This window comes from Strongylocentrotus purpuratus, unplaced genomic scaffold, assembly GCF_000002235.5.
Source record: "Strongylocentrotus purpuratus isolate Spur 01 unplaced genomic scaffold, Spur_5.0 spur5_scaffold_7, whole genome shotgun sequence".
NCBI classification, from domain to species: domain Eukaryota; kingdom Metazoa; phylum Echinodermata; class Echinoidea; order Camarodonta; family Strongylocentrotidae; genus Strongylocentrotus; species Strongylocentrotus purpuratus.
The window spans coordinates 2,173,392-2,187,958 of NW_022145613.1; the positions used below are offsets into that span (position 1 = coordinate 2,173,392).

At 37.5% G+C, this 14,567-nt stretch overlaps 1 protein-coding gene across 2 annotated transcripts; it reads right to left on the reverse strand.

The window, feature by feature from the left end:
• Nucleotides 1-3,577: 3,577 nt before the first annotated feature.
• On the reverse strand, nucleotides 3,578-7,626 carry LOC583777. 2 transcript variants are annotated; one of them, XM_783671.4, is made up of 5 exons: nucleotides 7,378-7,626; nucleotides 6,556-6,993; nucleotides 5,666-5,853; nucleotides 5,095-5,176; nucleotides 3,578-4,388 (listed from the first exon to the last, which is right to left on the reverse strand). In XM_783671.4, exons 1-5 carry the CDS (start codon nucleotides 7,532-7,534, stop codon nucleotides 4,168-4,170), a joined length of 1,086 nt encoding a protein of 361 aa, XP_788764.3. In that variant the 5' UTR covers nucleotides 7,535-7,626; the 3' UTR covers nucleotides 3,578-4,167. The 2 variants fall into 2 exon arrangements, with proteins under 2 accessions (XP_788764.3, XP_030830615.1); XM_030974755.1 differs by having other exon boundaries at nucleotides 6,556-7,626.
• Between the last annotated feature and the right edge of the window lie 6,941 nt (nucleotides 7,627-14,567).

Genomic DNA, 14,567 nt, shown 5'->3' on the forward strand with positions numbered 1-14,567 from the left:
GATACACAGAGTTCAGCTTCAAACGTGCATTGTCATTTTGTGAAAACGCCATCTTTCGACAGGGGAGAGATAGTGGGGGAATAACAGCAGACTTCAAAGTGCATTAGACTCTATAAAACAAATCAAACCACTCGGCATAGAAAAGTAATTTTCATATCTGGAAGCAATCACAGTGATATCCAGGTGATATCCATAACCGGTTTAAATTTTGAAGATTCTTTTGTATACATGTAGTACACCAGTTACTTCCTTACTTTCTGGAGTTTTGCAATTACTGGCTGATGCTTCATGTTGTAATTATCATCACTTGAACTCATATGCATATTACATCAATGTTGTGCGTTTAATGAAATACATTCAGTCTTACCACTTTGCCACTTTGACTCCTTTGCGCACTCATTTGTCGAATTTGGCCAAATATCTATCAACATTTGGTGTATTGCTCGATTGCTTTCTTGTATAGATAGTCTAACGTTATAGTTGTTTGGTCCTGGCCCCCGTCTTATAAAGAGTTTATATCAAACGCAATTAATTTGCGATTGATATGAATCGTAATTATGTACAAAATAGATGGGGGACTGCAGCACACTTACGATAGATTAGAGGACTTGCGATTTATCAGGATCAATCGTAACTCTTTGTAAGCCGAACCCTGATCAGTGATGTAAAATGCTGGTAATTAAAGGAGACCCTGATGCCAGTAATCATATCAGAAAGATGAAACAGATCAATGAAAGTCAGTGAAAACTCTCATAAAACTAAGGATCAGAAAGTAGATCAATTTTTGTTCCGTTGATATTTTATTGGATTTTCTAAACATTCCCAGTCCGACCCTTCTCTCTCTCTCTCTCTCTCTCTCTCTCTCTCTCTCTCTCTTTCTCCCCCCTCTCTCTCTTTCTTTCTCCCCCTCTCTCTCTCTCTTTCTCCCCCCCCTCTCTCTCTCTCTTCTCTTCCTTAAGATTTCCTAATATCTTAAGAGGATTTTTTCATCTCCGAAGGTTACATACGGCTTTAAAAAAAACCCACCTGAATACATGCATTAAACCAAATAAGGTAGATGATTAGTATATTTGACCAAATGAAAATCAAACCAAACCTACATGAAGACATCTATCGACAAACTTATGAACAAACCACAAGATGATAAATAAAATGGGGTTAAAGGTATTACAAAGTTTTGGTAAATTTTGAAAATTGGCTGGATAGTGATTCTTTACAATTTTGATATATTTGGATGCCTCTATGGATGTATTATAAGCACTAAAAAAATTAGCCCCTAAAACTCTTCTGCTTTCGAGAAAAATTGAATATAAAAATTTACCGGTGCTCCCGGTAAATTTTGATAAATTTGAAATAGGGCCTACGGCCAGACGATGGTAGCTGCGACCATACAAATATCAAAATATGCAGATCTGATATATATATTCCAAACGTTAATAGCAAATCGGTCGATTTTAGTCAAATAACATTGTTTTATAGCTAAATTAATATCTTGACCTTGAGAGGGCGCTTTACAATATAAAGAGTATATTATTTACAATTTCATCACTTTAGACTCGATTTCAACCGCGACAACGATCACTAAATATTGTAGGATTGCATATGCTTCCAATATGTTCATTTGAACCAAATTCATTACCCCATACCAAAACTTTGTATTACCTTTAAACAAAGTATTTTCATCCAGTTGCATAGAAGACAAATCGTGTACAAACCACTTTGAGAAAGACAAGCAACATGCTAGTCAAGATGGCAATACCCACATAAAGGGTTGAATAAAACAAAGCAAACACAACTCATCAGCTTACAGATGATAAAAACTCATAATCACATAATCTCAAAGAAACAATACTTATTACCATCAAATGAAATAATTTTGTTCTTTAAATAGCCAACAAATCTAAACCATATAAAATTAACAAGATTATTCATTTGCTAGTGAGGCACTTTGAATGGGTCCGTACTGCCAGTTAACATCATCAGGGGAAGCACAGGCCATCTCTCAGGTTGCATTAGCTGAGCCTTGGAATGAATTGCTAGAGTATAATATTTCAAATATATCATACCATTGACAAAATTAAAACATGTCTTTTAAAAGGTTTTAAAAATGTTTCTTTTTTAGAAACGATCGACTTAAACAGAAGGTTGAGTTCTGGGAAGAGGTGAAAAATAGTTTGTGAGCGTTATCATTGTTATTATGCAAGTGTGGAAGAACATCAGATAAAACATGTTCCCTGAAATCTATGGCTCTTCAAATGCCTTAATATTCTAAATATGGCATGTAACAGAATACAAATCGGGACAGATTTTTATGCCACATGTTCATGTAGTCACATATACATATTTATGTGTACAGTGCTTGTAACTTTACGAAGACTATGCCAAATTTCTTATCATTTTGAGGATTCCAGAACCTTGCAGTACACACTGATACTCATATATATATATCGGCTAGATGATCAACCTTTTCTGATCAATTCCACACCATTTTTTTTCACATAGCAATCGCATGACCAGAACTCAACTTTACCTTTGAGGAAGTACACCGAGTCTATCTTACCCCTCTCAATATTCTTTCTTTTACAGTGTATTGGGACGTGTTTGTGATATGTACTATATTTGATTTTCTTTTTCTTTTGCATTTTTACAAATATATAACAAACAAATATTGCATATTTACACATGACAAAAGAATATATGTAGAATAAAGTAAAGCTGGCTGTAACAAACTACAAACTTCAAGAGACAACAATTTCATTTGGGGAAAATATTGAATTCTGAATTTTGAAAAACGAAAAAGTGATGAAGCCCTATTGAATGAGTAAACTATAGTTAATGAAAATTTAGTGCATGCCCAGTTAAATATGCAAGCATTCTTAATGTGGGAGAGAGACAAAGGAAAAGGTAGGCTATGAAAAGAAATACAATATTCCTCAGGTTTGAGATAAAGCAAGACATTTATGTACAAGAGCTTTCATTGGAAATCACTGGTTAATTTGTCATCACACAAAATGTCAAAAGATAGTTATCCATTCGGTCATATCTAAGTTCACAAACAGCTCCTGAATTTAATAACACTAACCTTCAGAGAAAGGAAATAAATTCCAGTGTTATGTTATAAATCATAAAAAGACCAATATAACCATTAGCATACTAATAATGGTTTACAATGACTGGCATGATTTTTGACACAAATGACCCTAATATCTCAAACATTAAAAACTGAAACTTAAAATTCTTGTGAAATTGTATATATAAATTATTTTAAAAATAAAAATAAGAATAAAGGTCAATCTAGGCACATATTATGCTTTACACTGCTTCGCAGCAGAAAAAAATTCTACATTAATCAGATAAATGCTATTGGTGACATTGAGATATCCAGGGTTTGCTTGCTCACAATAGAATCACACTTTTGCCATTATCACCACCTTTCTCTTCAAACAAGGGTCGGGAACTCGAGATATACTGTACTTGGCCCAGTTTAAACCGTTATTGCATGGACAGCTGTTGAAAGCTATTAAAAACCTACTAGGTGCGTTGTTGGCAGGGGCGGCAATCCCGGGGGGGGGGGGGGGGGGGGGGGCATGTACAACTTGAAGTTCTGGATGGCCCAGGAGTGGAGCGTATAGACTAATAAAAATGCAAAAAATCTTCTCGCTCAGTCGTTACGCTTCCTCGCATACTCTCCTTCAAAATGTACTAGTAAATATTGTAGAAAATCCCACATTTTGTCCCCCCCCCCCCCGTCATGAAAAGAAATCACCACCCCTGGTTGTTGGTGTTGTCCTGAGGAGTGCAAACTGTACACAGTGGGGAAGAATATACACTAGAGCTTAACAAAAAAACACTACAAAAACATTTAGCTCTGAAAAGATCACTGAGAAGAAATATCAGATTACCTTGACAATTTTAATCGTATCTGAATTGCAATCCTCTATACCATGTATAAATTGCATACCGTAATAGTCTTTGTTGTGGTCCTTATTACCACTTAATTATAAGTTAGCTTGAATTATTGACATTTTGTATTAATTACTTGAATATCAGTAGACTCCACAGGCACATGATTCTCAACAGAAATCCCATTCTTATCCAGTCCAAAGTACCTCTACCAATCCTTGTCATATCATATCCATACAGTCCAAATTGTCTTCCCGGGCAGCTTCATCTAGCAAATGATAGAACTGGTTTGCCATCATCATTCCCCTCCTGTTCCTTGTTGCTTGTCCTTCCAACATCCACACTGTCCAGAGTCTCTTGCACCTTGATCTCATGTTCCTTCAGTCGTCTGAGCTGGTCATCATATTCAGGTCCAAGGGTCCACAGCTTCTCAAGCTCGTAGAACTCTCTAGTCTCCTCTGACATTATATGCAGCGCAATATTACCTGTTCATACACAAACAACACGCATGGATTTCATGAGTTGGCATATCTACTGGTGATATCTTGGTGTCAAAGTTTCAAGGCTACTTGCCTACATATACTTTTACTATAAGGAGAAAGTTTCAAGCGATGACTTCAACAAGTTCAAATATCTTCATCAAGCACTTGTAATATTGAAGAGCAAATAAGGAAATACATCTGATATTACCAGACAGGAATAGTAGCCACAATAGTTCATGGTTTCTGAAGGAACAGGGGCACAATAACATGGTCCACTGAGTCAAATTATACAGTGTTAGGTGTGATCCACTTGAAATCAATCAAATAATCTTACATAGTATTATGAACACAAAGGCAGGTGAAAACATTTCATTATTCATGGAGATCAAAATATGTTTTGCAAAACAAAGAGTTATTGGCATGATATGCCATCTTGTTGTTTCTCTTCACCTCATCTTCTGTCGATCAGTAATTTACTTTCATTCACGGTTGTCTGTTTTTTTTTTTTATTGTTATCAGAAGTTTGTTACAATATACCCCCGGTCCCCCATTATTATTTCTTTCATTCTCTCTCCTGGATTTAAATTCTTCACAATTTCCTATTTTTTAAATGTTCAAATAAACAATCCATTTCCCTATGTATGAGTACACACTGTTACCTAATCAGAACACTGTCAAATGAAAAAGCTACACAAGTTTGTACTCTTACCAAAGTCGACGCATATCCAGTCATCTGTGCCTTCCCCTTCCACCAGAACAAAAGGATCCTCTCGGGACTTTCTGGATTTATACTGAAGATGGTGAAATGCAAGAATTAAAGTAACTACATGAATTTGACGTCATCATTATGTCACTGTGACTAAATCAATTATCACTTACATTAATACATTGGTCACTTCACACTTTTTAAATCTATTTAAAAAAAAAATCTATGATGGAAATTTGTCACTGTAATCTAGGATTGGTTGCCCGGTAACTTTCATCTTAATTTGAAATCATTAATAATAATGGTGGTGATGATGATGAGGAGGAGGTCTACTACAACTACCACTACTACTACTTCTATTACTGCAAAGAAGAAAGAGAAGGAGAAGAAGAGCAAGAAGAAGAACAAGAAGAAGAACAACAATAATTATACTACTGCTGGTACTACTCATTTAAATAATAAAATAAATAAAATAAATAAAATAAATAATAATGATCATAATATTAAATATTGATAGGGACACATTTTTCAAAACATATCCAGTATTGTGTTCAAGCCTAGATAAAAGACTAACCTGTTGATTGATATGGAGAGCCATTGCCTTAAGATGTCTAGGAGATCTACCGGTCACAACCACAAAGTAGTCAACATATTGTTTCTTCTTGGGGATGTTAATGACACAGATGTCTTGGGCATTCTCGTCTCTCAGAATGGAGACAAGATCATCGATGCTTAATACAAACTTCTTCTCACGCTGTTCTTCTATGGAAAACAAAAGGTGAGGGAGAACGAAAGTAGATATATGAACAAATATATAGCATTTACTTTTACAATTTACAATGTAAATTTTTACAATTTACGATGTAAATTTTTTACATTCCAGCATTGTGGCCTTCCTCTCCATAGGATGAATCTGAAGAAGATAAAACACCAATTTGTGAATAGCACATTTAATATTAAAGGTTGCTAAAAAAAAAAGAGACACTCCCGAGTCAAAGTCATTGAACAAATTTACAGTTTAGTCATTTTGTGTGTTGGAACAAATGAGAAAGTTTTGAAATATTCACATAACTTTTTGTTTGTCTGAGTTTGTTGAAATTTCACCAGTTTGCTTCTCTAATGTTTCTTCTTTGTTTTAGTGTAGTTTGCTATCACTAGGTTGGATCTCCCTTTAAGGAAAAGTCTAGGAGTACCCCTCAAAAACTCAATGAAACATATTAAATAGAATAATAATACCTTGCATATAATTTCATCCTCCTTTAAAGCCACACTGTCCTACTTGTAGCTACTTGCTTCCTCTATATAGAAAACAATGCCTAATTGGTGACCATTGGTCCCCCATGATACTCTTTTTCTTATGTTAACTGAGAGCTGAGTTGAACCACCTGTCCTGTGACCATGCAGGGCGGTCTAATCCCTCCTATAAACTAGTACAGATTAAGCTTTAAGTTCTTTTACAATTACCTCTTTCAGCACTGATTGGTTCAAATGTTTCAAGTCCTTCAGTATCAAATGTCTTCATCTTCACATCTCCCTCCAGCTTGGTTCCAGACTTGGACTCATCTTCCATATTTTCAGTTGTCCTGTTTTCTGGATCGTCTGCACCCTGTAGTGCCTCCTTTCCAAAGTCTGATGCAAGCTCACGCAGCAAGGACTTCAACTCTGCATCTTTATTTAAGATTAAATCTGATCTATCATCAGGATGGATCCATTCCTCAATTCCTTCCTCATGGAGCTCCTCATCAACCAAACCGTCTTTGCTGTCATTGCTATCCTTTGCAAAACAACCAGAATAAGCTCTGAAGGTCCTCCATACCGTCAAATTGTGACACTTGTTTACTTTCCTAGCTCCACTAATTCCTGGACTTATTAATTGGAGATTATCAACAGAGTACTTGGCACCTGATGTGAATGGATGAAAAGTTCCAGACTTACACATTCTTTGAGGTAGATATGATAAAACCAAATCATTCCTCAAGCAACTTTGAACTTTGAACTGATTTTCTACTTTACTAGGTCCACTGAAATCGATTTTGCTGTTCAATTCATTGACATTACTAGACCTACATTCCAAACAAGTTAAATCTTGATCAGGATTTACTTTGCCCAGTCTCCAAAAGTCTGAATACCTCGATCTTGATCGAGAGTATTTTGTGTCAAACCTGGTGGTCAAATTGGTGCAATGATATGATTTAATTGCCATTGCATCAACATTTTTCACACTCCTCGCCCTCGTGCATTCGCATCCACACAGGCTAGCAATAGACGAAGTACAGCGATAGTTACCACTGAAATACGCCGAAGCTCCGGGGCTCTTCATGCGTGCCGCCGCTGGATGACAGTAATTTGCCGCTCCACACTGTGACTTTGTGGTGACGAATTCCCTGCTTCCCAGTATTGTTCGGTTGGCTAAAACACACATTCGTGTTCCAACTAAATTCATTTTTAATGTAAAGATGATAACTTAAGTTTGACAAAAGAAATAAAGCTTATTAGGTCTATGGATTTATGCAGATAAAACGTGCTCGATCCGAGATCGCTCTTAGTCTTACCCTTGGATACAGGTAGTTTTTATCAAGCCGCTTACACTTATATAATTTTTAATGGTATTTTTGTTAAAAGTGGGACCCACCCTTACAAAAAAGTGAAGGGTGAATGAAGGGTAATCTGAATGGTGAATGGTAATTGAAGGGTATTTCAGTGGTAGAGTTTAATACAAAGGGTATCTTAATGGTATTTGAATGATACCATTTGAGTGGTGAAGGGTAAACAAAAATGAAGGGTAAATTGAAGGGTATTTCAGTGGTAGAGTATAATTCAAAGGGTATCTTAATGGTATTTGAATGATACCATTTGAGTGGTGAAGGGTAAAAAAAAATGAAGGGTAAATTGAAGGGTATTTCAGTGGTAGAGTACAATTCAAAGGGTATCTTAATGGTATTTGAATGATACCATTTGAGTGGTGAAGGGTAATAAAAAATGAAGGGTAATTTGAAGGGTATTTCAGTGGCAGAGTATAATTCAAAGGGTATCTTATTGGTATTTGAATGATACCAATTTGGTAAATTTTGAAGGGTAAAATCAATGGTATACCATTCAATTTACCCTTCATTTATTATTCAATTTACCCTTCAGTTTTTTTTTGTAAGAGCGTGTTTGGGGATTTTTGTGTGAAAAGAGACCCATTAGAGCGACACCCCCCGTATGTCCTTATATATGAGCAGAGGCGGCGCTCTCGGGGGGGGGGGGGGGGGCAGGAGGATCACAGTGCCCCCAATGTTTCAAGTACCCCAAAAGTGCCCCCTTTTACATAGGAAAAGTACCCCTTTAACTTTGTAAGAAGTGCCCCTTTTTACATACAAAGTGCGCTTTTAAGTGACAAGTGCCCCTATTTTTTCGACAAGTTCCCATGTTCCTTGCAATAAGTGTCCATTTTCCATTCTCATAACAATTCTTTCAACAAATACACATTTCCCTTATAGTGCCCCCTTTTCATTCTCATAAGTGCCTCTTTTCATTTATGGTCAGTGCCCCTTTTCATCTCTGATAATTACCCTTTTAACAATGATACGTGCCCCTTTTCTTTTCTTATAAGGAACCATCCCTTTTTCATAAATAAAAATCTGAAATCAAAATCTGATGGTTGCCTTTTTTCCGTCGACAAATGCCCATATTCACATTCTTATAAGTGCCCTTTTCATCCCTGGTGAGTGCCTCCTTTTTAGGTTTAAGAAGTGCCCCCATTTTCACCTCTGATAATTACCCTTTGTACTTTGACACGTGCTCCTTTTCTTTTCTAATAAGTGTCCCCTTTTCCTCCCATCATTAAACGTGCCCCTAATTTCAAGCGACTAAGAGCAATATCCCCCAAAGCTCGCGCGCTACGCTCGCTTACATTTATAGATGTTATGATTATGTTACTTATCAAAGGTCTTTTCAGTCTGCTGTTATGAGAATGTGCTTATAACCCCACCAGTAAGTTGGGTTTTTCCTCTTTATAAGATGTAATTTCTCGCAATGCGACCTCACAAATCTTAAATATTTTTACCCCCCGCGGGTACTGTATAGGCCAGTGAGCAGCTTAAACTAAGTTTTACACAACTTATTTTTCCCGCTGCAACCGTCATGATGATGAAGTATGAAAGGCTCGGTGCAGCTTTTGAAGAACATATGGACAGTCAACAAAATAATTTCCAGCATGTAGTATGGAGAACAAATTGCAATAAGCTGTACGAACCAGGCGTACTGAGCGCAGAACAAGTAAACGGTTTCACCTGACCAACGACTACAACTAACCACTTTATCCGCGACTATTTTTTTTGACCTATACTCTTCAAAATGGCAGTGTAGGGCATAGCAAATGAAATAATATAATGCCTTCAGATTTGTTTGTCTGTATTGTTAACACATAAAAACACCACTACACTGACATTTTGAATTAAATGCGCTCAACTATTAAACCTTTGCCACTAGTATTGAAGTTGAATAACAAAGAGACAGTTATCATAACAAATCCATAGGCCTGTATTGAAAAGGGCCACATCGTGTGACCACGTCTAAATACGATGATATATTACATATCACCATTTTCTTGGCATTTCTTTCAATGGTTTCTCACAAAACAAATGAATAAAATCACTTTGCGTGATTGGTAATGTTTTGTAAAGGATGCTTTTTGTGGGATTCCTGGTAGAGAAACAAAAAAAAAACACCAGAAATTCATGCCATACATCTTTTATTACCAATTACAGTTTGTTAACATGACAAACAAATTGTTTCCTTCTTCTTACTGAAAAACAAGTGCAACAATGTAAAGAAAACAAATCTCAGTTGTCACTTAAATAAGAAATAAGAAGAACATAATACGATAAAATGCTGAAGGTCGTACAGGCTTGTTATAATTATATGGATATTATCCGGATTATTTCATATTTGTCTATCTATCTTCACGTTGGTTGAACGTGAATATAGATAGACTAGTAGGCAGAGGCGGCGGAGCGACTTCCAAAGTGCGGGGGGGGGGGGGTACCAACAAAAGAGGGGATTTTCGGGAAAAGGGCACCTTCAAAGGGAAATCTCAAAGCGAAAATATACAATTTTTACGATATTGGTATAGAAAGGAAGAGGGGCACGCATCATTGTTAAAAGGGAAACTATCAGAGGTGAAAAGGGGCACTTATCGCATCTGAAAAGGGGCACTAACCAATCATGAAAAGAGGTACTTATGAGAATGAAAAAGGGGCAATATTAATAAAGGGAAATGTGCATTTGTTGAAAGAAAAGGGGCATCTTTCATACAGGAGTATCTGATAGGATGGCAGATTTCCGCTTTCTCCTGTGCGCGTTGAACGTTTGCGTGGAAATGCACATGGGTAGGGTAACACAATCTCTGGTGATAATTCGCCCCCGCCCGGCACCTTGGACCTGAGAAGTGTCAGGTGATCGAAGCCTGTCATCTCCACTTTCTACCAGGATTCCACCAACATCCACCATCCACTATCTGGGATAAGGGCGAGAGACCAATGACCTTCCCCTCTGAGGACCCTGAGGACCAACGAGATTGTGAACTTAGATGAAACATCCGGACGGCCAGGGGCCGGGGTGCTTGCTTTAATACATCCATTATTCTGTGATTTTCTTATAAATGATAAAGGTCACTTGCAGAGCATTGCACAAAACAGGAATCAGAATGTCGCATGTATATTAAAGCCGTGTCGTACTCTCTGTTGAAGATTTAGGCCTATTTGCATAAAACTCACTCACAATATCTCGGGATTCAACTGCAAAGTCCTCTATATATGCCTCGTTGTACACGAGCTCATTGACCATGGCCTCATCAGAAAGTCCACTTTCTGGTAATCTCATATCCTGACTTTCCTGTAGGCCTACTGCAGCGGCGGCATGTATGAGACCACACTGAGTATTACGTCTATGCTGAGACCATCTCAAAAGACCATCTCCTGCAACTTTGCCATGTAGTTCGGTCAGTGATTGATCCGTGCTCTAATGCTGTTGGTGGATGAACACTGCTCGATGTATGAGACGTTTGCCATCCGAAGACGACGGTGATGTAGGTCTGCTGGAGGATTGTACTGTTGATGGTTCATTAGAGCTTGACGTGCCATAGGGTTAGATTGGGTTGCTGCTAGGTCAGGTCGATCTGTCCGTCACCGTTGACGGGGCAACATGCGTCGTCCTCATTGAACACCGTACATTTGGGTTGTATGGCATGATATACCAGAGTCTTGGTGAATCATTGGATAATGTTTCGCGGTGTGAGCGTGTCTTGCCATACCTCTGTGACGATTCCGGGAATATCATCATACAACGTCTTATCTTTTCCTGGGTTGTTCCGCAACCAACTAGTCTGGGCCACCCCTGCTCTGCTTTTCGGTAGGCCAAATATAGAAATCCAATAGCTGGAATTTATGCGAGCAGTGCGGTGGGATTGACAGCATGATGATCATATTCTCTTTAACAAATTAATTTGAGAGCATTTAATTGACTGATGAGACTTGTGATTATCAAGGAGGAGAATGATTGGTGTCTCTCGTGATGAAAGGGTGTGTGCTGCAAAGTGTTGCAGAAACTTGAGAAAACTTTTTCCTGTCATCCATCCTGACCGATTTGCGTCTCCTGCAGATCCGGTTGAAGCAAGAAATGTAATCACTTTTGAAGACATTTATGTTCGTCCAATAGTCTGTTAATTATGTTATTCCCTTACTACAATAAGATCGTAATTTTTCAACTATTATAATTGTGTTCATAAGTTTATACCATTTATATTAAATATGTGATTTTCTCAGCATTGTATACGATATGCTGTTAATTCATGCATATTTAAATCTTTAGATTAATCATGTATAATTGATTGTAATATAGAATTTATAATTATGCGCTATATCAAAATGACTTTATTATTATTATCAATGAAAATTTGTGTTACTTACGTGGCTTTGGAATGGAAATTTTCGCATGATTTCGTACTATGTCCCATTTGCAGGCCAAACAAAATCATGAAAAGGTTACATTCCAACCGCAAAGAAGGACACTAATTTAGAACTTTCCTCAAAATGAAAAGGGCTTGAAAGTGTCTTTACGTGGGAAAATAACGACCTGTTGTCGAATCGACTTTAGTGACTGCAATTATTTTGATAGTAGTCTGATTTTCAGACCCTCGTATCGAATGGTCGTATGTTTTGTGCTGTGCAAAGATTCAATCAGTTTAATTTTGGCCATTACAAGAATTGGGTTATTGATGTAGACAAATGCTCATGTACCCTTTACAGCTCATTTTTATGTATGTTATAACCCCAAAAATGTCAATAAGTCACTCAATAGTGTCTGCATAATTTAAATATAAGGACACTGCTAACGTTTATATTTCACAGAAAGGACATACGTGACAACGGTGACGTGCTCATAATTCCTGCAAAGTTCTACAGAATTTTATGTAGGCTGCAAATGGACATAGTACCTTTAAAGAGCTCACGTAATCGTGCCGTTGTTCGTTGTGTGGTATGGCTGATTACATCAACAGCGAACGTTTTATCCAATCACTGCAAAACTGAGAATCATGACGCAGTGGGCGGACTTGCCCGGCCACAGGGTGGACCAGCCCCCGATGGGCTATGCTGGTCTGAACATTCATTTGTGACTGAGCGAAGCGAGCGAGCACAAATTTAAGGATTTGTGAGGTGGCTGTTGGCATTGCGACTAATACGATCTTTAAAGCGGTTCAAAAACAACAACAATCTTGATGGGTTTTCAAGCACAATGTCATAATGAAAGATCGAAAAGCCCTTCAATAAGTTGCATAATTACATCAATTATAAATACAAGGGAGCGTACTGAGCGAGTTTGTGCGAAATTCGGAAAAAGTAGCTCTTAGTAGCTTTACATTTTGTGGCACATGTTATGGAGTAAGGAAAAGGGGAAACTTATCAGAAGGGAAAATGACCCTTAAAGGTACTATGTCCCTTTTGCAGCCAACCTCAAATTCTTTAGAACTTTGCAGGAACTATGAATATGTCATATAGACTAGGTCTATGTACTATCTGTGAAATTTAAACGTTAGCAGTGTCCTAATATTCAAACTATGCAAGGAAACCCGTTTACTTGCTAGACTTCACTGTCAGACACTATTGAGTGACTGACTGGCTTTTTTCTTCTCTGGTAATAACATACATAAAATGAGCTGTAAAGGGTACATGAGCATATTTGTCTACATCAATTCCCCACTTCTTGTGATGACCAAAATTAAACTGATTGAATCTTTGCGCAGCATAAAACGTATGACCATTCGGTACAATGGTCTGAAAATCAAGACTATTACTTATTGGCTCTATAGCTCCAAAGTCGATTTGACAACTAATAGTCGTTATTTTCCCACTTGAAGACTTTTTCAAGCCCCACTTTCTTTAGGGAAGTTCTAAATTAGTATAATCTTTCAAATGCCGTTGGAATTTAACCTTTTCATTTTTTTGGCCTGCAAATGGGACATAGTACCTTCAATATAAAAGTAGTAGTAGTAGAAGTCGCTCTTTGCAGAGCGAATTTATTTCATTTTCCACATAATATAAACAATGACAGGATAATCACAATAAGAAACATAATGATACAACAGAAAATTAGCATTGAAATATCTTTGAAATTGTATTTTTCAAAGTCTTGTAATGCACAATTATTTAGTTACTGCATGGAAAGAAAATGAACACGTGTCAAAGTACATAAAAAAGGCACCTTTCAGAGATGGTAGGGGGACAACTTTGATTGGTTAAAAGGGCCATCCTAACACTCTCCATGCGTCCCTGGTTAAATCATGATTAGGCCTAACCTTCATTGGAAAGTAGAACGTAGACTGTCTACGATCCAAGGACACTACCTATCTAACAGACAATTGATTTTCAAGGTGTTTAAAACAATGGAGTGAGCCTTTCGGGAACAATTAGTAGTTGCATCACTCTCCCGGCGTCCCTGGTTAAATCATGATGAGGCCTAACCTTCATTGGAAAGTAGAACGCAGACTGTCTACGATCTAGACAGACAATTGATTTCAAGATGTTTGAAACAATAGAGTATGTCTTTCAGGAACAATTAGTAGTTGCATCACTTGGGTGTGGCATGCTGTTTAGCTGTGATTTGAAACAATGGGATTATGTCCTTCGGGAACAGGTGCGGTTGCTAATTGGGTGTAGAATGCTGTCTCATTGTGATTGGTTGATTGACGTGGCGTGATCAAAGTAATGTCACGTGATAAACGAATGCCACGACAATGATCTAGGCACTGTGGTATGCTCCTGTAATCCAGCTAACAATGGAAGTTACAAACTTATTTATCCGAGGACGCAGGTTCGAAACTGAGTCACGTCTTTCGGATGGTGATACACGTCTATAAAAACCCAATACACACACACACACATACACACACACACGTGATCATATAATATACATTATCAAGGACAATTACCACGATC

Excerpts from the sequence above, each read along its gene's own strand:
- LOC583777 (XM_030974755.1), bottom strand. The coding sequence starts at position 7,534 with ATGAATTTAGTTGGAACACGAATGTGTGTTTTAGCCAACCGAACAATA. Across the intron at positions 5,177-5,665 it reads CTCTCCATATCAATCAACAG|TATAAATCCAGAAAGTCCCG; the intron begins GTTAGTCTTTTA and ends CACCATCTTCAG. Across the intron at positions 4,389-5,094 it reads CTGGATATGCGTCGACTTTG|GTAATATTGCGCTGCATATA; the intron begins GTAAGAGTACAA and ends GTGTATGAACAG.